This window comes from Haemaphysalis longicornis, unplaced genomic scaffold (genome assembly GCF_048455015.1).
Source record: "Haemaphysalis longicornis isolate Haplotype H1 unplaced genomic scaffold, Haemaphysalis longicornis Haplotype H1 scaffold_9, whole genome shotgun sequence".
NCBI classification, from domain to species: Eukaryota; Metazoa; Arthropoda; class Arachnida; order Ixodida; family Ixodidae; genus Haemaphysalis; species Haemaphysalis longicornis.
The window spans coordinates 78,872,427-78,897,442 of NW_027526460.1; the positions used below are offsets into that span (position 1 = coordinate 78,872,427).

Sequence of the window (25,016 nt, forward strand, 5' to 3'; positions counted from 1 at the left end):
GCCGTAGGAGCTGGCGTTCACACGAGAGCTGTGGCTGTTCCAAGCGATTCGCAACCGTCGCCAGCTTCGACAATTGCTCTGCCGAATGAGCTGCGCCGCAACTCCTAATTTGCAGGCAACTTCGCCGCACAGAGCGCCGTAATTTCTGTTGGAGAGCACCGACCCTGGAGAGCCCCGACATCGCCGTTCAAGTATTGGTGACGCCGGGTTCACTGGACGTCGCAGCGGCCCCATGGACCTCTGCTTCCCCCGTTCCTAACCCAGAGACGTAAAGTTTTCTCTCTCTCTCCTCTTTCTCTATCTAACTCTCTCTCCCCTTCTCTCTCTCTTATTCCAAAACTTCAACGTCTATTGTCGCTTTTCTTCACCCGGCCATAAAAGGATCTCCTGCTGAGTTAGACGCGCTTTTTGGAAGGCGTTGTTGAGAGCCGTGTAGCGTCCACCGCGCTAACGGCAACTCGTGCAACGAACTATATAGTTCTGGTAATATTAATTAGTGACCGCTTTATTGCATTCATCACCGACCAAAAGTCAGGGTGCAGTGCAGAATAAGTGACAATATACGGGCTGCAAATTGCACAGACTGCTAATTGGAAATGGAAGTTCTCGCCGACGGGTTCCTGCTGCTGCTATCAGCGTCATCCTCAAGGCGACGCGACAGTGCGTTGAGGGCCTTCTCCAGCCTGTGCCCTTGCTGCGTAAGAATGTTCATCCGATCCTCGAGGTGCTTCAGCATACGCTCCATGGCTTCCTGATGTTCGTAAACCTTCTCGACCGTGTACTAAGGGAAGGGGAAGGGATAGCGGAGAGGGGTGATATGCGTCATTAGAGTCTAAACATCATAAAGGGAACTGCTATTCGTGAGACCAATAAACAGAACCATAATGTCAGCACTGGAACTAAACTACAGAGTGTGAACTGTCAGTTGTACCGACGCGGAAACAGCATCTTGCCGTTGATGAAGCCCGCCGATTAGGGAAGTAAAAGTAAATAATAATTTTGCGGGAGGAGTTTAAATTCAGTGTTAAAATGTTTCAGAAATTGCAGTGGTAAAATTTAACACTCCGCTCTTACGGCTCATTGCAGTGCTTATATTTTATAACAAGAAATATTGATTCAAGATTTCGAAATTCTGGGCTATTACGCACCAGAGCAATATCTGGAAAATGGGTGCCCGTCCCGCAGTAGTGGAGGGCGCCGGATTCGTGATCCGAAATATCGACACAAGCGGCTTTTCACTTTTTGCCTTCATCAAGAGTTTGCATTGTTGCATCAAGAGCTTCCGTTGGCACGGCACAGGTGCGCCAACATTTTTAGCTTCGTTAACAACAACACCGACGTTGAAATACGACTGTTAGTATCCGCACCCCAGTGTACTTACTTTCTCATCTGACGCCTTAGTCTGCACAGTTTGGGCGTTGATGCCGAACATTCGTCGCATCAGTATGGCCATCTTTGTCTTCTTATTGGGCTTTACCGTCCTTTTCTGGACGACAACTCTGCGTCGAACGCAGGTGGGCAGCATTGTTTCGACCGTCAGCACGAGCTTTACCTACAAGGCAAAAGAATGATTCTTCTTTTGAAACTTATTACCAGATCACAGAATAACGGCGGTGAAGATTTTTCTCAGGCGTGTCAGGCACGTGTATGTCAAATATGTGACAGGATACTTTCGCGAATTACACACAATCTGTATGCCACGTAAAATTTAAAGTTAAATGAATTCATTCCAGGCTGGCTTGAGCTAACGATTTGAATATTGATACAGAATGTTTCAGTGACAGCCGTTCAGTGCAGGCTTTGAATCCCTTCCGATTTCACGGTCGCCTCCACAACTTGCTACCGCTGTGTGGCTGCATGACATGTTATGCATCTTCATGTAAAGGACTTCATGCGCTGCACCTTCAGAGTCCAGTGTTTCCGAAACACATCATCGGTTGCTTACGCAAGCTTAAAAATTGACACGTAGTAACGGAAGAGCATTGCATCCGAACTGTGATTACGTATATGTACTGCGAAGAATATACCACAAGAAACAGAACATGGCTACTCGTACTTGCATTACGAAAGGTGTGTCGTCTAACCCAGGTACCATGAGAGCAGTACACGGCCGCATAACCCAGTGGTCACACAACCAAAATTTTGACAGTGGAATAGCGATCTTCGTGTTAAATATTTTGTGCTGTTTCTCGTATGGTTGCTCACAACAAATAGGTCTAGAGGCCTTCAGTCTCAGGAAAATTGTGCGAAGCCCTGGAAGTTTTGTGGGGAAAAAAATGCAGATGGAAAATGTTCGTGGCGTACTTTGTTTCCGGGAAAGCAATGCAAAAAAAAAGACAAGGACATTGACAATACGACGAGAACTGCGCCGAAAATTATGTGTGGGCTCACTTAATAGAGTAGTGGAAATAGATATATGGTCAAACAAATCATTAGGCAGCAAGCGAAGTTGAGTAACCTGCAATAATGTGAAAAGAGGAGGGTGATCTGATGCACTCGCATGCGGACCTATGCAGTCAGTGCCTTCATACCACGATAATCTATATGCACATACTGAGACAATAAACACGGTACTGCTGCATACATGTGAAAACGGCATACAAAAATTTTGTCCTACCTGCATTCCAAGTCTCTTGAGTTCAGCCTGCTCCAGGACCACCTTTATATCATCGACCGCGAGACCGACCAACAGGTTGGATGTTATGATGGTCATGAGCACTATGAACATGGCCATCAGTATGTACGAGGACGTCTCATACGGAAGCACATTCTCCGTAAATATGCTGTCATACTCGATCTCGCCAACCATCATCACGGTTGTCTTCATAATGGCTTTGTACGGAGTGTCAAATGGAGCCTGTGAAGAAGGACAAGAGAGAAATAGCATCGAAAATTCGCTTCTCTCCAGTTCATGAAGATGCGACTTCGAAAATTCGGCTGGTATAAATACAGGTGCACCAATTCGACGACAGTGACAAGTAATCTATTCACGGCCGCCTGTTGTGCAGCGCGATGTGCCGTAAGCTCATCAAGAGTCGTACTGTTTGGCGAACAGGCCTATTTGTATGTGCATGCGCACAATATACCATGCCTGGCGATGCTGCGGCCATCCGGAGGAGCCGGTACGCACTCCCCAGTTGTTCGCGAACATGTTTCATCATTTCACGGGGTGCTACGAACCGATCGCCGATAGGGTTCCTTCATACCGCAGCTCCCGTATGGAGCTCTGTATAGCTCCCGTATGGAGGTATATAGATAAACTTTAAAACAAGACAGAGCAACATTTGTGGAAAGACGCCGGCAGTGCAGCCAGCGGGCTTCTCTCAAGCCCATTGCTTGACGTCATATCTAATGTGGCTCTTCAAAGTTGTAAGACTATATACACCGTGAAAATGTATATCTAGGACGTCTTTCCCGTTTTTGTCATTATTTATCCAGTACCAAGTGAAAGCGTGCTTCATGCTTTGTCAGCTGGCCGCCGAGGTTATAAATAACGTCACTCCCGGAAGTGGGCAATGTGCATCGCTCTCCTAATCAAATTAAAACCCCTAAATTCTTTTGAGCAGTTGTGCCTTGTAAGGCTACGAACAGTTTCGGAATAAAATGACGATGTGTTTAGTTAGGAAGACTTGTGCGGGGCGCATTGCCGTGTTTGTATTGGCAAATTATCAGGGCAGGTACCCGTCCGCTAGAGGCGCCACTATCCCTCAATCTCGGCAACTTTCTGACGGAGCCATCAGGAGATGCAAGCTTTATTTGTAACTGCCCTTTGGTAATTGCGCGACAATCATCATCATCATCATCATCATCTTGCTTAAGGACGGGTTAACGGCCTGTGGGGGGTGAGGGGTTGATGTAGATAAAAGTTCATAGAGTAAGAGCTCCGAAGATAAAAATGCAGTATATGCACGCAGCTTATTTATCATTGTACATGAAATATTTGTTCAGTGCAATCTGTGCCATAAGCCTATGGCTTCGTAGTTATAGATTATGGCGCTTATAGATCGCCCGAGTTTACCTCCCTGCTAGTACAGCAAGATTTACGCCCATCACCAAAGCCTATACTCTTTGATCTACAAATTTGATTTCCGTACTTCGATTTTGGACATCTCGACACGCAGCTTGCGTGGCTTTATGTTGCCACACAAGCGAACGGAGAGAACAAATCGCCAACAAACAATGTTAAGATAACAAATAAGCTGTCTCAAAACCTAGTGAAAGCGTTCACAAGAAAGGTATTGTTTTGCTTATGCGGCAGGTGATTCCTTACCTGATTTTGCAGAAGTGCGAAGAAGGTCAGCGCAAAGGCCACGATGAAGAGGAAGAATACCATGAAAAACTGACAGAAAGTGCTGAGTACATTTGTGAACATGACGACGTAGATGCCGAGGAAAGGCAGCTTTCGAATGTAGATCACCAGCAACGCCCAGCTGAGGAACACTGACACGACGCCCAAGTGCCACTGCCAAGGCTGGTGGGACAGAGCAAAAGTATTGTTATTTCCTGTCCTCGTGACAATCAAGAACGTAGTAATAATATTCATAATAATAATCAGTTATGTGTCCATTGCAGGATAAATCCTCTTCCATAAACTTCCGCACACAAGTATCTTGCCTCGGTTCAATGCATCCCTCGCACCCGAAGTTCCTTAGCTAATTACGTAATCTTGTATTGCCACTTCCTCGGCGACTAATCGCCCTTCTGGTAGCTGCCGCGCTTTTTGATTAACCTACCTGTTGTTCGTCTTTCGCACCATATGGTTTCCGCAACACTTTTTTTCTCTAATTGAAACTGTGATGTCCTCATCTTTAATCTCTTCATTCCACAATACGCACTTGCTATCATAAAGCACCATGTCACACATCTTTTCTTATTTCGATAAATGATGACGGTGTTCTTCCAAGATGCTCTGTAAGATGGTGGATGGTATTATCTATGGGTTATAAGGAAAGCATACATTTGTTTTCCACTTTTTCATTGGCAAAGGAAGCGACTTCATATTATGTCTGAATGCTTCCCGAAAGCCCCTAAGCGCAAGCTTGTTCCTCGCCTAATCTATTTTACGTAGCGTACGTTTTCAAAATAACTGAATTTTGCTTCTACAGTTTGTTTTACTATGCTGAATACACAAATACAACCAAATTTACCAACACTTTGTGGACTGCGAGTGCCTACAGGTACTATTGAGTGAATACAGTGCGACGAATACGGAGACAGAGTGAGGAAACACATGTACTGCACTGGGCGCTGGGCTTCTTCAAGACTATCGTTTAACTCGCCCAGCTTGCAACACTTCTGCACTCAATGACGGGTGTTTAAATTCGCAAAATTGACTTTTGCAGTGTTTAAAAGCAACCGACATGTCACGTGATGCATTGTTAATATTCTGTTTCCGTTGTACGAAGGATAAGTTAATTAGTTTATGAGATAAACAGTAATGTACTTATTGTAAGATTGACGTTGAAGGTAAAGTTTATTCATCAAAAGTAAACGGTTACAGAGAAAGTTTACAGACAAGGGTCCCGAAGTCAGAGAACTGAGACCCTAATCTGATCTAAATTCTGATCTAATGATCAGCAAAATTAAGTTGGAGTGTGCTCAATGGAACAGAAACATGGCAAAAACATAACAAAAAGAGTTCGTTAAGCATTTCATCAAAATGACACTTTGAGAAATATTGCCAGCACTACAAATAATTACCTAAGTTTACAAAAGATTATTATTAATAAAATTCTTCCCTTCAGAGCAATTGCTTTAGTTGGCTTAATACAATTCGCAGCTCACAAGAACCCTGTGCTGTGAATTCCTGTCGTGCATGTGTAACACAGACGAAAAAGGAAGCCTTTTTCCGGCATGGCGACATGTCACGTGACATGTCGTGCGCGTGACATGTCAGTACGTGAGCACGTGAGATGTCAACATGGCGACATGTCACGCATGGCGACATGGCGACATGTCACGTAAAGAGCACTGTTCATAATACGTAGCCATTGGAACTCGCCAAAACAAAGTTCTCGTAAGCGCTTTCTGCTTCACAAAATAATACGTGTCATGTATCTGTCATTGAAGAAACAATCGGCCACGGACAAAATGTCTCAAAATGTCACTATCCTTCTTAGGAAACAATGGCTGCCATAGGTTTGGAGGTTTTGAAGGAATACTAAAACAGGAATACCTCCGGAACACCAGTCGAGGCCGAACAGTCCGTGAAGTTGAAGACGAACAGTAGCGAGCACACGTAGCAGCTCCACTCCGAGAGGTTCTCCAAGTCGAGGTAGTTCCAGCGCGTGTTATACATCTGGAAAAGCTACGCCGCCCCGTTTTTCTTTCACCCCGCTGTTAGCAAGCACGCTAAAGTGTGGATATAAGGCCTTACCTCCTTGACAAGGAAAACCAGTGACACGAGGAAGATTATTATTTTAGCCTTTCGTGCAAAGTCCGTCTGCATGTACTGTCCCTCGTCAGACGCCTCGCCGATGACAGCGCAGGTGTTGTATCGCGAGATAAACCTGTAATAGTGAAGAAGCTTCGATATAATGCCCTGAATTTGGACATTGTTGTTAGATGCAGATTCTTAGGTCATACACAACCTACGACACTGTGGAGAGGATGCACGCCAATGACAAATAAACTGACATAAATGTGATTCTGCTTACGAGTGACACGGCTGAGGTCTTTTTTCATCAACGCGAAAGTGCCGAAAGTGTTGTAAAGGCTAGGCTGGACAGGACAGCACTTTCTTTCGCGGCTATTAAGAAGACACGAATGAAAACGGTGCTCACGAGCAGGTGGTGTTGAAGTGTGGGAAGTCCAGTGGGCAGGGCGCTGGGGTGCCCATGGCGAAAGAGGTAAGGCAGGCCAGGAAGAGCATGTAGATGGACATGGTGCCATAGTAGACGTAGCGGCCGAAGCTTTCCCACTTGTGTAGTAGCAGGCTTTTGCAAAGCTCATGACCCAGAAGCGCACGACGTCTCTCGTTCGCCTGTACGAATACGAAAGACATTCTCCGTGTTGGCTCATGTAATAACCGAATTTCACAGTATCATGCACGCTAAATAAATGCAGCTTTTGACTTAACAAATGTAGGCCGTGTGGAATATGCAATGGGACCCTGGTATTAAGAGACTGAGGATTATCCGTCGTCGTTCGCTGCGGCGTACCTCGCAGCCCGGGTGGCTTCTCGGTGTGTTAAATAAAATAATCAATCATCAGCGGATATATAGCCTAAGGTGGATTTTGGGGGTGGGTCGTTGGTACTCCACTTAACGCGTGCAAAGCGCACAATTTGGATGAGAGACGAAGGGCTTGTCCGTGGCGCCCTCCTTCGACTCACGTACGAAATTCGCACTCCACACGTGCAGAAGAGAACTTTAACGCAAACAGAAAGAAGTAAAATGGCGGCAACCGAGCCTTCCTTCGTTACTGGTCCTCTTGCTCCAGATGCCTATTGAGTTAGTACTTTTCTGCAATTATACTTCCTTTACAAGCGCACATAATTGGTCGGTAATCCTTCGCAAACAACTGCATAAAACCTGAAAGATCTTGCGCACCCTGAAATGCACCTTATAACTTCTGCACCTTTTCAAACTCTGTATCTAAATAGCGCTTTTAAAAGGTCACTCTAGAAGTGCCTAACAATGTAAGACTGAAAAATGGTTTGCGTTCTCTCGGGCATAGCTCGCCAATGAAACAATTGCTAGCAAAATCATGGTAATAATCAGTCAGTGGTAGCAGAAATGTAGGCTAGAAAATGCATCGCATGCATTCAGGCGACCAACCGATAGATTCAAGACTGTCATACGAGGCGCAATCTCAGTGTACCTTCCTAAGTCATTGTTACTTAATGCGGCGGAAGAACAGATAAGCGTCAGCCGTTGTGAGATTTGCGTGAACTGTGTCGTAATTGACTTTGTATGTGATTTAAATAGCAGATATATTTTTGTGATTCATGATTTTGAATGTTTCGCTATCAAGCACATACCGATGGTGCTAACCGGGGACTGATTTAGCAATGCAACAAACTTGTTTGTTTGTACGCACCATTATCATCAATGGGTGATTTTGCTTGAGAGTACCGAAGTCTTTTGAGTAGAGGGTGCTGCCAGGAAGGACGTTGCCGTTGTCATCGTAGATTTTCCGTACTGCAAGAGATACACACATACAACCTTGTGCTGACAAACTTGTATTTGGGGTGATAGCAGCAACAGCTTGCTACGGGTAGCAGCCAGACAGATGGACTCACGTTAATCAATTCACCCAGCCTGCTAATCACCTCCTCCTGGAACCTTAAATGCATGCAGTAACCCGGCGACTCACAAGACCTATTCTCATTTCTTGAAACTACCTGAACAGCTCCTGTGAACTCGTCATAACTGTTCTGGACTCGCTGCTATACTGAGCTTCAAAAGCCAGCCTCCTGGCGTCACTATAGTATTCATGCGCTATACACTTCTATGCCCTTTAATCTTCGCCCTTGCATACCAAACAGAAAGAAACTGCTGTTCTTTCATAGCCAGCTCCCCATTCATCAAATGCTTTACTAACTGGCAAAAAGGTCTTTCGATGTGCCAGGCTGGCTTCTTCGTACTAACCGGGAGCCGGTGAGTCCGAGTCTGAGTCGCTTTCGTCGCCAGAGTCCTCGGGGCCGTAGCTGGAGAAAGCGTCGTCCAGGAACTGATACTGGTAGGTTACCGACTTGTTGGGGTCTTCATCTGAAGCAGCTTCCACTATCACGCAACTGTCGAACACCAGTGTTGCGAGATCTGGGAACAATGTACGTAAGGTCAGTGTGTAGACGTAGACACTCAACGCTCAGAGTAACTCAAGCAGAAGGGCCGGGATTCGACTCCGAAAAATGTGGCGTTTTATAACACATTAAAGACAGTTAGCTACAATGCAGCGAAAATTCATGCATACCTGCCAAAAAATTTTCCGTTTTTAGTTGTTTTACTGCAAAAAACTTTGAAACGTGACATCAATCTGAGAAACAACGAATGAACTGAACATATTTTACCTTCATTTTCGGACATATAGGTGCACATGGATTTCTCCTTATTCTATCCCCATAAGACATTGGCAAAGATACATCCACAGACGAACTTTTCAGAAGGAAATTTTAAGGAGCAGTTATCTCTTCCATGGTTGTTTGTTTAAGCCATGTAAGTTTGGAGAAATTTTGGGAAATTGAAGACAACCGTCCGTGTTTAAGTGGCACAGTTACCTTATACGTCGCAAGTTTGTGGTAATAACAGTTGTGGTGATAACAATATTTGTAGTGGTAAAGAAATGAGAACCACCTGGCATCGAGCGAATGAGGTTTCGTAGCGGGGTCTGGTGAGTCCCATATTGTTCACTCTCGGTGGAGTTCTGGAGCAGCTCTTTCCAGAAGCGGCATTTTAGCAGTGCTTCCACGACGCCCCTGAAAATGTCAAGAAAGAGATGACTTGTAACCGTTTGTTGCCCGAACGGCGAGGTACAAGAGAAGTAATTTTCTTTTCACAGCATGGTTAATGTGAACCGTCACTCCCACAGGACATCAAAATTTCCACTTCTAAAAAATGACTATTCTTACAAACGAGCTAATGAAAGCAGAATAGGAAGGCTGTGGCTATGCAATGATACTTAGCATTAAAGCCTGCTATGCTTGGCATCTCAGTTATTGTTCTGGAAACTAGGCAAACAATACCTGCTTAGGTAAACTAAAAATGTAGTGCTTAAAAAAATTAGGCCCTAAAGAGTGCTTCAGATGCTTAGAAAATATACACAGGCAAGATGTGTTTGGGTGATATGTGTAAACCGTCACAAAAAGGCAGAATCTGCTAATTTCAGTGTAGGAACTTGCCTACACATTCCAAATACAGAAGCAAAGAGCTCGAAACGGGCTGCTGAAGGGCTTAAGGGCTGTCCGAATACGATGTATACAAAAAGAGCAAACAGCCGGAAAGTTTGTTAACTGGGAACCACTCTTAACACATCCGCAGGGGAAGAGAATTTTGGCGGGGATCCAGTTGTCTTTAAAAATACCGTAGCAGCCGGATTGGACTATATTACGTAAGCCAACAAAAGAAAAAATCCCGCATTTTATCAGGATGTTTACCTTGCGTGTAATATTCGTTATAGCATTGTCGCGAAATTCATGTCCCTCCTTGACGGCTTCTTTTTTTTGCCGTTCGCCATCTTTGGGCCAAGGGGAGCGTGTGTTTCGGGGGGAGAGAGGCAGGCGAGAGTGCCGCGGCCAACAGAAGCCTACGCCCCGTGGATTCCTGGAAAACGCGCGTCCCAAGGGACTGTGTGCACGGTGCAGCGCGGGGTTTCCGGGGAGAATGGGCTGAGAACTGGCGGTGGCCGGACGGACGGCCGGGACGCGGCGTCGGCCTTGAGAGCTGTGCTGGGGAGGCCGAGCGATGACGGCAGTGAACTCCGGGCCCCCGAAGATCGCCTCAAGGAGGTGAAAGTGCGCGGCCGAAGTTCGCCCAAATTGCGTCGCTGATGAGCGGCGCCCCACCACAGACGACCGACAGCCTCCGTCACCCCGGCAAGACCATCAGCCGGACCACAGCTAAGATGTTCTCCCCTTCTCCACCCTTCTTCGGACTCTTTCTACTCGTCTTCTCTGATGTACTCCTCTAAGTGGACTGCATGGGCTTCTATATTCGCTTCCCTCAGTGCACCATGCTGTATGTATTCGTCTCTGGCCTTTGTTAGCAGTTGGGGGAAGCCTCCAACACCGCCTATTGTAAACTTTACTTTACTATCCCCTTCACCTACGGTCGTTGTGATCAATGTACAATGTCTGTTTCTTTGCAGCTCTGACCCCAACGGGGTGTCAACTGCAGTACGTTGTGTGGTCTTCATACCCCCTTTGTCAGCCTGTTCCTGATTTCCTGTGTATGCGGAAAAAGTAAATGTGCTTTGTTTTGAAATGGTTATCCCGTGCCCCGTCTTGTGTCTCCCAGCCGTGGCCAATCAGGCGTGGACCTATCGCCGGTTAGCAGGTCCGAACCACATCCTCGAATCCGCACGTAGGGTGGAGTTGTTTGTCGCTCCTCCCGTCCGAGACATCGGCCACTAAATTACCGCACAATTCTGTGACAAGCACCTCACTGGCATGCATAGACATTTTTATGGGGAGTGTGGGCACTGCATTCTACATTCGCAGGCAGGTGGTGCATAGACACTTGTGAAAACATTAACTGCGTATCTGCCCACTTCGTTGCAAATGTCGTCTAGAGACCGTTGTCGTTTGCTGCCCCTGCCATGTAAATGCCTCCCCTTCTCTTTACAGTTTACCTTTCATGCTCTTCATCTGCCGTTTCGCTTCTCCCGCGATAAACACGCTAAATGTTTGCTCAAGTCAATTCAATTTTAGCGCGTTTTACTGCTTCACGCGCGTTCCATGCGCCACCTACAGGATCCTTTCGCTACTGTTACTGTTTGACTTCTTGGAATACCGCCAGGAGGGGCTGCTGTCGGGGGCGACCACTTTTTGTAATCTTCTGGCGTATTTTTAGATTGAATCAAGCAGCCACATTTAATTAAAATCAAACTATTTTGTAATAGAGGAACATTCCAAATATCACTTATGTATTTGTGTTAATGCTTCGTTTTTGCTCAACAATGTTGACAAGTATGAATGTTACCGCCAGATTTAGAGGTTTACACATAGCTTTGCCGATATAAACGGCTCGTTCAACATCTGGTTAACTTTGGCTGGGCTGCCGAACCGAGGGACATAGAGATAGACAAACAGACATACAGACAGTCCAAAATTTCCGCGTTCAATTAGTTCAGGAGAGACTATCGTCTTTAAAGAGAAAAGGGTAACCCTACCTGTGATCTTCGTCGATAGCTATGTCGAGGCAATTCTTCTTGTTGGCGTTTCTCTTGCAGACAAAATCTTGAACGTCTTTGCGGCTCAGCAGGAGTTTCACAACAGCCTCATTGCCAAACTGGGCAGCGATGTGCAGTGGCCTGTTCTGAGGAAACAATGCTTTACACTTCCTGTTGCATCTAGTACAGCACCTGGTACATTTTTCACGCGAGTATTTTCGGAAACACTAGAGGAACTTTGGAAGCAATCCTAATTTACGATGGACTGCATGTGTATCTGAAGATCTGAAGACGAATTCACTCTAAACTGTTTGAATATTTGTTCTAAATTGGATTATTGCTCGGATAATGAGTTTTCTATGAGCCCATAAATGCTTCGTGTAACCTAACTCGTGACTGCACAAAACCCTTTCAGTAGGGAACGATACACCCGGCTCATTACACTTGTGTGTGCTAACGTTTTTTTAATACCGTGGTCAGTTAAAGTAAAATCTCTGGTGTCAAAACTCTTTGTCCAGCCTCCCCTAGTACAGTCCCGCTGTTGGAAGCCATTCAAATGCTTTACATATTTAGATATCAATGTCCCTCAGCCGTCCCGGCTCAAACTATACCGCGATTTTCAAATAAAATGTGAAAAGGGTTTTTGTGGAGTGAGCATTATTGAATGACAATCGCCGTCATATTCATCGAAGAGGTCATCGTCTTCGCAGAGCACGGTAGGTGCAAAGGTGCAAGTGGAGTGAGCATTGTATAACAGCGGAGCTGTTATACAAGGTATAAGTTCGCCGTTGTAGGAAAAAATACGAAAAAAAATTTCGAGTGCTGGGTGAGCGCGTGTCTCGCGGTGACCGCCGAGCGTCCTCGGCACGCGCAGGGGCTTTATCAAAATATAAAAAAAAACTGGCAAAAACCCCGAGGAGTGAAAACATTCGAGCGCTCATGAGCGCGTGCCCCCCGGCGACAGTGGCTTTAGCAAAAAAAAAAAACTCTTATTACGCGCACGTAAAAAAAAACTCCAGCGTAATGCTAGAGATGAAAAGACATCCTGATTGGGAGAGGTCACCGCGGCCGCCATATTCTCTAGAAGCAATTAGGGATAATTGGAGACATGGCTGTCAGTGTGCCAATCCTTCCCGAGATAACTTGCTCATCCCGCCACAACTGCCAGAGCCGATGACAAATAGCTAGTGGAAGTCTACAATTCTGAGCATGGCTTTGCACCTACCGCACGCCGCGAAGACGACGACCTCTTCGATGTATATGACGGCGATTGCTAGCACCGCAACTAAACCATGATACTGAAACTCAACTACGTGGACAGCAATTCTCACCTTGAAAAGCTTTGCCATTCAAGTCTTGCGGGTGAGTGCAAGTTTTCCTGAACTTTTCTGGTCTGCTCTGATTTTTACCAAGCCGCATACTTTCCCTCCTTATTTCTAGATTCGCCCCGTCACACCGAAGCTCCTTCTATTGCTGTCCTTGTAACTTCGTCATAATTTTCTTCTTCCTTTGTTACGCGGCAGCAGGTTCGACGGCCACATTTTTGGCATGGCTGATGTACAGCGCTTGCTTAAGCTAGCGGCATAATGGAAACAAGCGTATGATGCAGTGTTCCCTGACAAATATCGATCGTTTAATTTTGCAAGTACTGCTTAGGACACTAGGGGATATCTAGGCAACTATGCCCACACGAACATCGTCAAAACCACCTCAGACGAAATTACAGGTTCACAGTGCCCACTGAGCCATGCAATATCAAACGGGCGCACCTGTGTTGTGCATATTTTAGTACGACAGTACTTGGAGGACCATCCATAACATAAAACGTAGGAAGAACTAGCATTGATGAATTATAACGCACGCGAAATGTTTTTTTTTGGTTGCGCACGTTCTGCGGCGCTTACTGCCAAAGAAGTACAAATACATTGGTAAAATAATGTAATCAAAAATGACTACTTTTGTAATTCTTCACTAGGTTGTAATTCCTCGACATGCTTCTGTTTGCCGTGCTGAGCTTAACAATAAGACACTTTTTGTAAGTCAAACCATCCATATCGTTCACACTTCGTGCCATAAGTCCCCCCAAAAGTCACGGCCTCTCACCGACCTTCATCTTGTCGACGCTGTTGACGGACGCTCCGGCGCCCAGCAGGTTTGAGACAGTGTCAAAGTCTCCATTCTTGCAGGCGACTGTGAGCGGCGTCCATTCGTAGTAATTCTTCGCCTCTAGATCGGCGCCTGCCTCAACCAAGATGGCCGCCGTCTCGCTGAATCCACCTTGCGCAGCAGCGTGTAGCGGCGTGTTCCAGTGCATGTCTGTCTCGTTCACCAAGCGTGCGTCTTGCTTCACGATCTCACGTACCACGCTGCGAGTGAACGTACAGGCACGTGTATGTGGATATCAGGTAGCACAGCTAATAATGCCTTCAATTTGCTAATACTGCGTTCAACTAGGGAGCTGTATTCCTCCCGAAACAATATTTTAATTTTTTTACTTAATCAGTCACCTGCGTTTCATCTTTTCTGCTAGCTTACAAAGGATTATTTTGTATTAGATGGACTCTGTGACACTTCCGATAAACGCTTTCACTCTTTTCTTCGCATCTGGAAGCACTGCGAACGCTACAGTAATTGACAGCAGTGGGTGGCACTGCGTGATTTGCTCGTCGTAGCAGGTACGCCTTCCGTTTCTTTTTTGCTTTCGTGGTTTTCTTTTTAAAGTGGCTATCGAATGCGTTGATTGCTGCAACTGAAGGAAAGCCGGCCAATTGCGCTGAATCACTGTGATGGCATAATTTGAGCGGTCGAAGAACAGCAAGACCGGGAAAAAGAAAAAAAATATTTTGTTCAGGTTTCTAAGTTGTCTCAAGAGCATAGAGTTGTATTTTTAGCCGATGTACTTTGCGACCCCATGCCACAAGTTCGACGGCTACTGAACTTGCAGCCATCCGTGGGTCTCTTTAATACATTATTGAAGTTCCGTAAAAGTGGTCTATTTTTCCGATTTTAAAGGCACACTGGAAAGTATGCGAGCAGCCAGGCGTTACGATCATTTTTACCACCTGGTAAAAGAAATTCAAGAATTATTTCACCAGGCCGTCACAAAGAGACGTAATATTTTATTTCAGTGGCTGCCAGGTCGCTGTGGAATCACCGGCAGTGTTTTGGCTGATGCAGCTGTCCGCACAGGCGACGGCAGTGAAAGCACCATGTTGCTTCCACTTTCAAGACTGACGCCTCTAGGGTGCTTCGAGAGTTCGCGCGTCATATCTCGATTAGTCGAATACACCGGACTTCGTGCATCCGCGCCTCCACAAACACGGCCCTCTACTCCAGTGCCGTCTTCGTGTGGGCTGTCTCTATCACAGTGTACTTTACTTTGTAGACTCTGGTTGGGAGTGGCCTTCAAAAAGGCCTACTTCCTTAATCGAACAGATTTAGGGAAAATCCCCAAGGTGGAGCAAGTTTCTGCGCGGAAAGTATGACATCCACGTAAATGCAGCCAACGGCTACAAAGGAAAGCTATACAGCTTTCTCAGAAACTTCGCAGTTGAAGAAAGATTCGTCCTGGTCAAGGATTCGAACCCGGAACCACCGCTTAACCGGAGCAGTCACTGTACCAACTGAGCTAACCAGGAGGCTAGTCGTTTGTAGCGCGAGAGCGAATTGATCAACAACTCGAAGTGAAGGACAGGTGTTAATCGAACATGATTAGGGGAAATCCCCAATGTGGAGTAAGTTTCTACGAAGGAAAGTTTGACATCCACCTAAATGCTCTTACACCACCTTAGGGATTTCCCCTAAATCTGTTCGATTAATATCTGTCCTTATCTTTGATTTGTTTAGGCTTCATTTAGGTGGATGTCAAACTTTCCTTCGCACAAGCCTACTTCTTCCTCATCGAGATGGCTCGTAGCGCCCACTGCGATGCCTGCGGGGTTGAAAAGACAATGAAGCATGTGCTTTGCCGTTGCCCCCAGTATTATTCGGAAAGACGATGTTTGGCAGCCGAACTCAGCCGATTGGACAATTAACCATTCCCAGTGCAGACCATCTTAAGACATTGATCCCTACCATGGACTTTGCAGAAGGCAAGAAAAGCACTTCTGCGTTTCCTGAAGGACACAAGCTTAGATGAACGACTACGGTACCACAAAGGGACTAGAGTGTGTGCACGCCCACGCTGCTATAACCTCCTTTTCGCCTGCCCTCTCCTTCATTGCCTGAACACCCGCTGTGGCGAGTAGCAAACGCGCTTTACGCCTGGCTAACCGCGCCGCCTTTCCATTCGCTTTCCTCCGACTCCTCCATAATCTAAGTACCGGATGTGTTGGTTGACTACTTACTGCAAGCACTCAAGTTTTCGGAAAAGTTGAAAAAAAGGCGTTGTACGGTTTCTTTAAGGGCTGTCAGGCAACGCAGCTACTAGACTATACGCTATTATTTCTTTGTAAGAACTGTCAAATTAGAATAGTGAATGCCGCGCTCGACTGCATTACACAAGATTACTTTTTTAGGAACTGAGAAAGCTGCCACAAAATGATACAATGCTGGTCAACTCGCGCTTGAAGCACGCCAGCTCTGAATAAACAGAGCGATAACATGACATAAACCTAAATAAGTCATGCGTAGCACCTGGCACAATCTTTTTTGGCGAGAACGAGCTGAGGTTACATTTCGTGTGACGTGGAAAAGTGCAGAGGACACTTAACCTTAGTAAAAATTTTGTTCCTTTTGCAACATAATAATGGTGCTAGACATTACTTCAGCCGGTGGTTATGACTGCGCAAACGCGATATAGCTATGTCTGAAATAATGAAAAAATACATTTAATTCGAACACAAAAAGTATCTTTGTCACCATACTTACTTTGGAAAGTTGTACCGGCAGGCGGCGTGCAGTGTCGTCTCTTCGCTCGAGTTTTTGGCAGACGCCCTGGCCCCATGCTTCAAAAGAATCTGGAAATTACAAACCACAATCGTACCGATGATTAGAATTGCTGTTGGCGTCAGAAATAACTACCGATTTCAGAGCAAGTAGTGGATTAGCGGTTTATATACGGTTTAATGTCGGTAGACGCACTGTATAAAAATTGAACTGTGTGCCGCGTAGTCTTCAGAGCAATCTTTGAGAGAGTGTCTAACGTCTCGAACTTTGCGACATCCAGAGTTCGAACATCCCAAAAGTAGATGGCTTTGCTTGGCCACTTGCATCAGAGAGGTTCGCATAAACAGAACCAATGATGATCCTGAGCAGCCAATTCTATTCTGAATTCACATAGTAGCTGACCTAAAAAGATTATCCTGATTCACGGTGAGCACTTACGCAGGCTACCAATTGTCAATGGTTACAATGCACCCTGTGGCATGCACTCATTTTTGAAACGTGGCTTCAGTTCCAACCACTTCTAACCTCAAACTCGCTTGTTTCACGGCTGTTCTGCATCCAATGCAAAAGCGGTGCGGGCAAGTCGACAATGCTATTGGCGTGCGCGGCACGCGAACAACCATCGCTGATCGGCACATTTTAACGTGCAATGATTGTCTTCATCAATGAATACCCGCAGGCTGTGAAAGGTCGTTGTTGTGTAGAACGTTCTCCTAAAATGAAATGAGGTTCACAATTTGGCAGTTAGCTGCATCCGCTAAGCCTCTTCTAGGGTATTCGATATACTCGTTGTTCTGATAAGCTCCCACCTGAACAATGTCAAGGAAGGCATTCCGAGCTGCGTGGTGAAGAGGGGTGTCGCCGTCACAGTCCTTCCGATTGATGAGGCGGTCAGACTCCTTCACACCGAGTAGCAACTGAAAAAGTGTAATAATATAACGTGAAATTTAAAAAAGCATCAGTAACCTAAAAAACGTTGGTGCGGCACTTTTTTTCTGCTGTAGATCAGCTTTCATGTCAAATGTGCAAAGGCAAGCCTCAACTGTACCTTAACAGGAATCTCAAATCGACTTTTTACAGAGACGATGGCCAGTTTTTTATTGTTTTGTTTTTGCAGCAGAGCTGTATAACTTTTCTTATATTTTTGAAAGAAAAAGTTCACTCTATTGATTCAAAGGTGCTTGGAGCACAGCGTGCGGGCCCAGCCTCTAATGACAGAAACGCTGGCCGCGGCCCTCAAACAATTTGACTTTTTCGCTGCGCTGTATACAGAGATCCAACTCTGACGCAGAAGCTAACTTTAAAGCAGAGACAGTGCCTCAGATTTAGCGAAGAATACTCGTGATGTAACACTTCTTGCCTCCATACTTATATAATAAAAATTCGCTCTCCTCCTTCATCTCGAAAACGTCTAACGCTGCCGATATCGAACCCGCGTCCTTGGGTTCAGCAGAAAACGCCTCAGTCACTGATACACCGCGGCGGGTACGCTGCAAAACCTTAGTGTGAGCAAAACAAGACGATGAAATACCATTTATGCCCACGATCACCACTACACCGATGATCTCTACAATTCACTACGACAATACGCGCTCTGGTATAAGACGCGAATATGAACCTGTGCAGGAACTACTGGTTGCCGCCGTTGCCTCTCGTGACCGCGGACCACCAACCTGAAGGACGTCGGCGTTTTTTGAGAGCACGGCCATGTGCAGCACATTTCGGTCGTCGTTGTTGCACGAGGCGAGATCGGCGCCTCGGTCTAGCAGCAGCCGCACCACTTCGACGCTGCCGCTGTCCACCGCGCCCAGAAGCGGACTGTTGCCTTCCACATCACGGTCCTCGATGCCCGCGCCCCTGCATGCACGCGGTGGACGGCCATAGCTCACACTTTCCCGCTGCGCAGAGGGAGGTTTCACCCTTTACCCGCATTCAGAAGAGTACCTTCCCCACCAAGAGTAACTGAATGCATACTCGTTTGCGATGTCGTGTCTGTATTTTTTGTTGTAGTGTTTTGGCATGGGTCATGGAACGAACTCGGGAGAGGAACACACGTAGTTCAGATGAAACTAAATAAATCGGGTAGGGCGGGCCATGTAACGCGAATGATGGACAACAGGTGTGAGATACGTTTAACGTAACGGCTACCAAGAGATGGGAAATGGAGTAGGAAAGGGGCTTGATTTTGATGGAGAGATGAACTACAGCGATTCGGTGGGAAAGGCAAAAAAAAAAAAAAGGCTGACGACTACTATACTTCCTAAAGCAAACTGTATGCGCACCTCGACTTGTAGTCTTCTCGGTCACGGCGCATAGCTGCTGCGTCTCAAGTACTGATCGCGGGATAAGCGAATACACGGCGGCGCGCGCTACTCTGCCGGTATCTCGCATCATGTCGCCGCCGCCGAGCATGTTGTTGTAAATCGTGTTTGAACCTCCCGCGCAAATGCCCCGTGGTTCGGATGAGCCACGCAACTAGGAGGACGGCCCGATGTACGTGCATCACGCAGTGCGTGCTGGGCTTCTGTGGCGCGGTCTCGGCGTACTGCCCTCCCCCTCACACTTTTGCCATTATTTGATTGTGCGCCTTTCGGGCTCATATTCCGTGTTGCCTTCGTCGTCTCGGTTATGCCGTAGCGCGTCGCCGACGGAGAGCGTCTCGTGCCGCCCTGGCATACAGCCATCCCCCTCGCACTTTCGCCACACTTTCTTCCTTCGTTTCCTCTCTGTCTTCGGTGTTCGCTTCGTTCACTCGGTTACGAGGCTGCGGCTCCGCCAAACTATATTAGCAGACGCTTAAGTGCCGTCCGCTAGAACACGATAGAAGTCCCTGGAAATATTTGATAGAGGCATTCGTTTGGCGGTGGATACAAATAGGCTAATCATAATGATGATTGGGTGGTCTTCCCCCTTTCGGCACTGTTTTCTTTTTCGTTTGTTACAAAATTTTACTTGATGGGTTTTTCGAATTTTCCAGCTAGTACTTTCTGCATTTTATTTTCCTTCTATTTTTGTTTTCCGCCTCACTCATGTGTCCACAATCACCTACTTCACTAGACCCCCACCTGCCGCACGAAGTCATGCCGCTACTAGGACTAATATGTACAGCTCTCATCAAAGATATCTCTCTCTCTCTCTCTCTCTAAACGGCGTGTACCCTTTTACATGCGAAATAATTTAATGGGCTTCCACGTCTTCCGGTACATGGCAGACGCACTTGAAGTTTAGAGTTTCAGGGCATTATTTAAAAGAGGAATCGGGCTTATCGCGAAGTCGTTGAAGCCGGATTCCCTGGCTCCACCCCCAATAATACGGATGTAGGAGCAGGTCTAGGTTAGCTTCAAAGTTGAGGATTTATTTATTTATTTATTTATTTATTTATTTCCTTGTTTATTTATTTATTTATTTATTTATTTATTTATTTACTTATTTATTTATTTATTTATTTATTTATTTATTTATTTATTTATTTATTTATTTATTTATTTCAAATACTGGTAGCCCTTAGGGACTATTACTGGAGTGGGCAAGTGCATCGTAAAGGATACTTACGAGCACTAAATGGTACGTGTCACACCACAAAGAAGAAACCCATACAAGTTTAGGAATCTTTGTAAATTTTTTTACAAAGCTTTCAGTAGTACTAGGGTCCACAAAAACACGCGGGTGAAAATTATTCCTGTGCCCAATTGTTTTTACTGGAAAAGAATGTATAAAAACATTACCCTTGGATAATAAAACAAAACAGCATGCGAATGATTGATGCGGGGTGACACTCTCTAGGAATATTGAAGATATAACTCAGGACGTAAGTTTAGTTTGCTGTGTATAGTTCGTAAAAAAATTAAGCCTGAATATTTTTTATTTGTAGCTATTAATGAAAGTCTAGATTTGGCAAGTAAGCCCGTGACCGACTGATTCCTGCGATATGCTACATAAATAAACCTAGCAGATATTTGTTGAACTCACCCAAGCTTATCTATTTCATACTTTTGATTCGGGCCCGAGATTGTGCCTTCGTATTTCAGAGCCCGCTGCACAAACATTGAATATGCCATCAGCTTAACTTCAAAAGTTGCTTCTAACGGCTCCCATCTCACCAAACCTTGCGTTTTTGTGCAGACTCACATAAGATATCAGTGTGTTAATTCCCATTCAGATTTGTTGCAATTGTGAGACCAACATAGCTTACACGATCGTTTAATTTCTATGTTGCTCGTGGTATAGCTGAAATGAAAAGGGCTTATTTTCGTGTAATCGCAACAAAAACACTCGTTCCGTAATTTACCTGCAAATCTACTACACACACCAATAATGCACAACTTTCAAAGAATCCTCCAGCAATGCCTTGACCAGAACGTTCTTATCGCGACAAAACAACAAGCAGTAGGCAGTGAGTAATAGCCCTTCAATAACCGAATGTATAGAATTTCCAATGCCATTGACATATAAAAGAAATGCTCTTGAAGTATTCCAGATGGTACTGGTAAGCTGGTCGACAATTTTCAAGCAATTTCGACGAACTGTGGCTTGTTATGTAAATACGTCTAACGAATATTTCTCGAATTGATTCCGAAAGCATACAACTTATTACAAGTTTTACATGGCCAACTCTGTCAGAGGCTTTGAACGGATCAATCTATACTGCATGAATTTGCTCTTTCGAGTTTATCGCTTCGTTCAAATAGTGTGAGATTTCAAATAATTGTTATATAGTTGAGAGACGCCTGCGAAACTCATACTGTTTTAAATAGAAAAAGGCTGCTGTTTTTAAATGTATTCGACCAATTATTTACTGCTTAGGTGCTCTAACATTTTGCACGTGCCCGTATTTTATAAGATGGGCGATGATTTTCCACAAGCAGTCAATCTGCTGTTTGAAATGCCGGCACGATAATCGCCATTAGCCATTCGGTCGGCACAATGGCTTTATTCGATGACGCACAAAAATTCTAACAAGAAAATAAGACACCCCTTCACAATGTCCCTACAGAAATGCATTTGGTATCAGTTCATACCCGCGTGATTACTGTACGTCCAGGTTCAACAGTAACGCAAGCACATAGCACGACGATATCGCTTAATTCCTCACCCGGCCCTTCCGCGGAATTCGCAGTTCCCTGTGCAAAAAAAAGCTAATAAAAAAAATAGCAGAAAAAATGGCCATATATTTGCTTGCTTCGCTGCATACGATGGATAAGGACGATAATCTTCTGCCGCTTCGGTTGCATCAGTGTACTCCTCGGTATTTTCCGTGCGTTTTCTGAGCTGTCTTCACGTCTAGACTTCACACTTCATGACAGCGGCATGGTCACTGAAGGTTAAAAAACCGACAATTCGACCGGCGCGCGCCTGTCTGGAAGATACTTCTAGCAACACTGGTGGCGCTACCCGGCGGTGTCTCTCGGGAACAGGTGGAGCGCGCACCCAGGGCTGCTGCCAGGTAGCGCCACCGGCACCAGTGTGGCCCGCGTTTTGTTTTTTCTACAGCGACTGCAAAATTTCATTTGCTTTCGCATTAATCCAGCATACATGCATATTTTTAATCAATGCAGACGGCAAATATCATTTATATGCATTGATGTTCTGCATCATATATCATTAATGTTTGGATTTTTTTCTGATCAATATTGACTAGTATAATCATTGTCACCAGGAACTGAATTTTCTCAAAGACGGCAGCCCTTTTGAAGCGTTGTGGTGTTGTCATGCAAATACATACATTCTTGGGTTGGGGCGTATCAGGGGGGGGGGGGGAAGGAAGCGGTAGCAAATACCATGGGGCCTGACGATGTGCTTATTTTGACAGTAACGCGCGCGCGCGCGCGAGCGAGCGAGAGAGAGAGAGAGAGAGAGAGAGAGAGAGAGAGAGAGAGAGAGAGAGAGAGAGAGAGAAGGAACTTTATTTGAGCCCAAATTGGTAGAAGGAAGGGGGGACAGGGCGGAAGTCACCTAGCCTTTCCCGGTAGATGGCGGCCATGAGCCCGTGGGCCCTCGCGGCATCTTCCGCCAGCTGGACGAGTAGTTGTTGTACGTCGGAGTGAGAGCTGAGCAAGGCGGCGTCCCATTGCTCTTGAGTCCTGATGTTTAATGCTCTATTAGGTGAACGAGGTTTCTGTGGGCATGCCCATATGATGTGTTGTAGGGTGGCTTTGTCTGCGCACCATTTGCATCTGTCGGAATACACTAGGCCCTAGATTTACGGCTTTGCCTGCATAAACGTGTCGTTCAGCATCTGCGTTAACTATGGTCGGGTGGCTGAATAGAGGGATAGGCAGAAATAGCTGCAAGCAGACCGAAATTTCCACGTCTGAGTAGCCCAAGAAACACTGTAGTCTTTAAAAATGATTGAAAGCCTGCGCAATGTCCTCGGCAGACTAAAAATCCTTCTTTTCACTAAAACTGAGGGTTTATAGCCAGATTTACTGCTGAAAGTTTATAGCCAGGTAGGTATCAAGGAAAAAGAAGAAGACACCTATATAACCGCTGCTTCTTGTCGTACATAGTCACACCTGATGAAGGAGCCGAGTTGGCTCCGAAACGTTGGGACCGCTTTGAATAAACGCCCTTGGTTGGTGTATTTGCCTCTTAAGTTTAACCCAACCAGACAGAGTTCTGTCGAAGATGTTCACATTCAAGCTGTGAAGATGTGCCGCTTGCTGTGCAGCCAAAATAGCCCAATTTGATGAGGCTGGAGAACAAGCGGCGCCCGTACCTTCCCGTCTCCACAGGCCGCTCCGTGCGACCAGAGAAGTGTTACGGCCGCTTCATGTGTCTCTCTATCCATCACAGCGGCTATGCGTTGACCCTGCCCTTTTATTGGGAGCTTGACCACAGCACGGCCATCCGTCATCCACTTCACAGCTGTCACCTGGCGGAAGTGGCCGACCATCACAAATCGCGCAGCGGCTATCGTCTCCGTCGGCCGGTGTAAGCTTTGTTACATTCGGGAAGGCGACCCCTAACCGGGCTTTGTCACCCCCGTCATCTCAGGTAGCGTGGTGGTGAGCAGCCAGCAAAGGTTGTTGCCTTGGTGATGACGACAAGAAGCCGAAGGCAAACTTAGCTGGTTTACTCAATGGCCAAAGATGCGCCGAAGCAGTACAGGAACAATGCCCTTACGGGCGGAATTACAGCAGAACTCGAGCAGAGTGACAGCATGGATTCGCTGCTGCAAAACGAATCGAGCTGTCCACGGACAGGGTGGGTTTTCCTACACAAAAGCCGTAACCGCTGCGCGGCTTTCGCAGTGTTTCTGTGCACACGGCCCGAAAATAGTACAGACGCACACAGCGTTCTTTCCCGTGTTTGTGAGGTGCCGGGAGTAGCGGCGCCCATTAGTCTGAGAGAGGGGGAAAATGAGATCTTGGCTGCGGCGTTCGAGTCGCCAGGACATGTGTCTACATGAAGATCCGTCGGCTTCGCGTTTTGTGGGTGCAGCGGCTTGAGTCCCCTCCAACGGGTCCCGCACGGCTGGTGAAAAAGGGGAGGGCAGGCTCTACCACGAGGCAAAGGAGCACTGCACGAAGCTTGCAGTACGCGCGGACAGAATCAAAAGTGTAAAACATATGTATATTAGCCCTTTTTGGTAAGATGACATGTCATCACCCCGATACAAAGGGGAAACCAATATAAATCATCAAATCATCATCATCATCAGAATAGCGTCGCGCTGAATCGTAGCAGCCTGCGACAGCTACAGGAATCTCGCTTCCCAAAATTCTGAGGATACTCGGATGTACCTCTAATGGCTTCCCCCACAACGGAATCGAGGGTGTCAAAGTATGACTCCCTGGCCAAGATTGACCACGACGCGGGCACCATCGTAAGCCTAATCATCACTCCTTCCAACGTACATCACGGCACATTTACGCAGCGGCCGTATCAACATGCAGCTAGGCACTATAGCAACATCAGGCTACAGCCACATCTGCCTCCTACTTTATACCCTGACCACGACCGAGCACTCGTTCCTGCCGCACCTTCGGATATCACGGGACTGTAGCAAATGTTGAGGCAGAGCAGGAGCATGCAAATCATCTAACTGTTCCAAATTAACTAGCGAGGAGTCGGTGACCAAAACGACGTGCTCGTGTTTGGTAAACACACAATCTCGCGAATTTTCGGTTACCGCCGGCCGAAAGCTAGCCTCTCTTGGAACATGGTCACGGCTCACAAAGATTCTCTTCCCTTGCTGCCACCGTTCACTTCAGAGCGGCCACTCCCAGCCTCTCTTCAACTACCTCCAAAACACTTCCTCTGCCGACTGCTTCACCAGAAGCATTGTGTGAATATACGTA

At 46.2% G+C, this 25,016-nt stretch overlaps 1 protein-coding gene across 1 annotated transcript in view; it reads right to left on the minus strand.

Moving 5' to 3' along the window:
* Positions 1 to 489: 489 nt before the first annotated feature.
* LOC144153022 (transient receptor potential cation channel subfamily A member 1 homolog) overlaps positions 490 to 25,016 on the minus strand; it is a 45,879-nt gene continuing 21,352 nt past the window's right edge. The window contains exons 8-22 of the mRNA XM_077684657.1: positions 18,390 to 18,573; positions 17,526 to 17,633; positions 16,699 to 16,787; positions 13,937 to 14,195; positions 11,830 to 11,975; positions 9,297 to 9,418; positions 8,592 to 8,762; positions 8,041 to 8,141; positions 6,783 to 6,982; positions 6,377 to 6,509; positions 6,176 to 6,307; positions 4,271 to 4,471; positions 2,618 to 2,857; positions 1,382 to 1,552; positions 490 to 781 (exon numbers count right to left, since the gene is read on the minus strand). Coding sequence (XP_077540783.1) covers positions 587 to 781; positions 1,382 to 1,552; positions 2,618 to 2,857; positions 4,271 to 4,471; positions 6,176 to 6,307; positions 6,377 to 6,509; positions 6,783 to 6,982; positions 8,041 to 8,141; positions 8,592 to 8,762; positions 9,297 to 9,418; positions 11,830 to 11,975; positions 13,937 to 14,195; positions 16,699 to 16,787; positions 17,526 to 17,633; positions 18,390 to 18,573 — 2,452 coding nt within the window. The 3' untranslated portion in view covers positions 490 to 586. The remainder of the gene's footprint in view (positions 782 to 1,381; positions 1,553 to 2,617; positions 2,858 to 4,270; positions 4,472 to 6,175; positions 6,308 to 6,376; positions 6,510 to 6,782; positions 6,983 to 8,040; positions 8,142 to 8,591; positions 8,763 to 9,296; positions 9,419 to 11,829; positions 11,976 to 13,936; positions 14,196 to 16,698; positions 16,788 to 17,525; positions 17,634 to 18,389; positions 18,574 to 25,016) is intronic.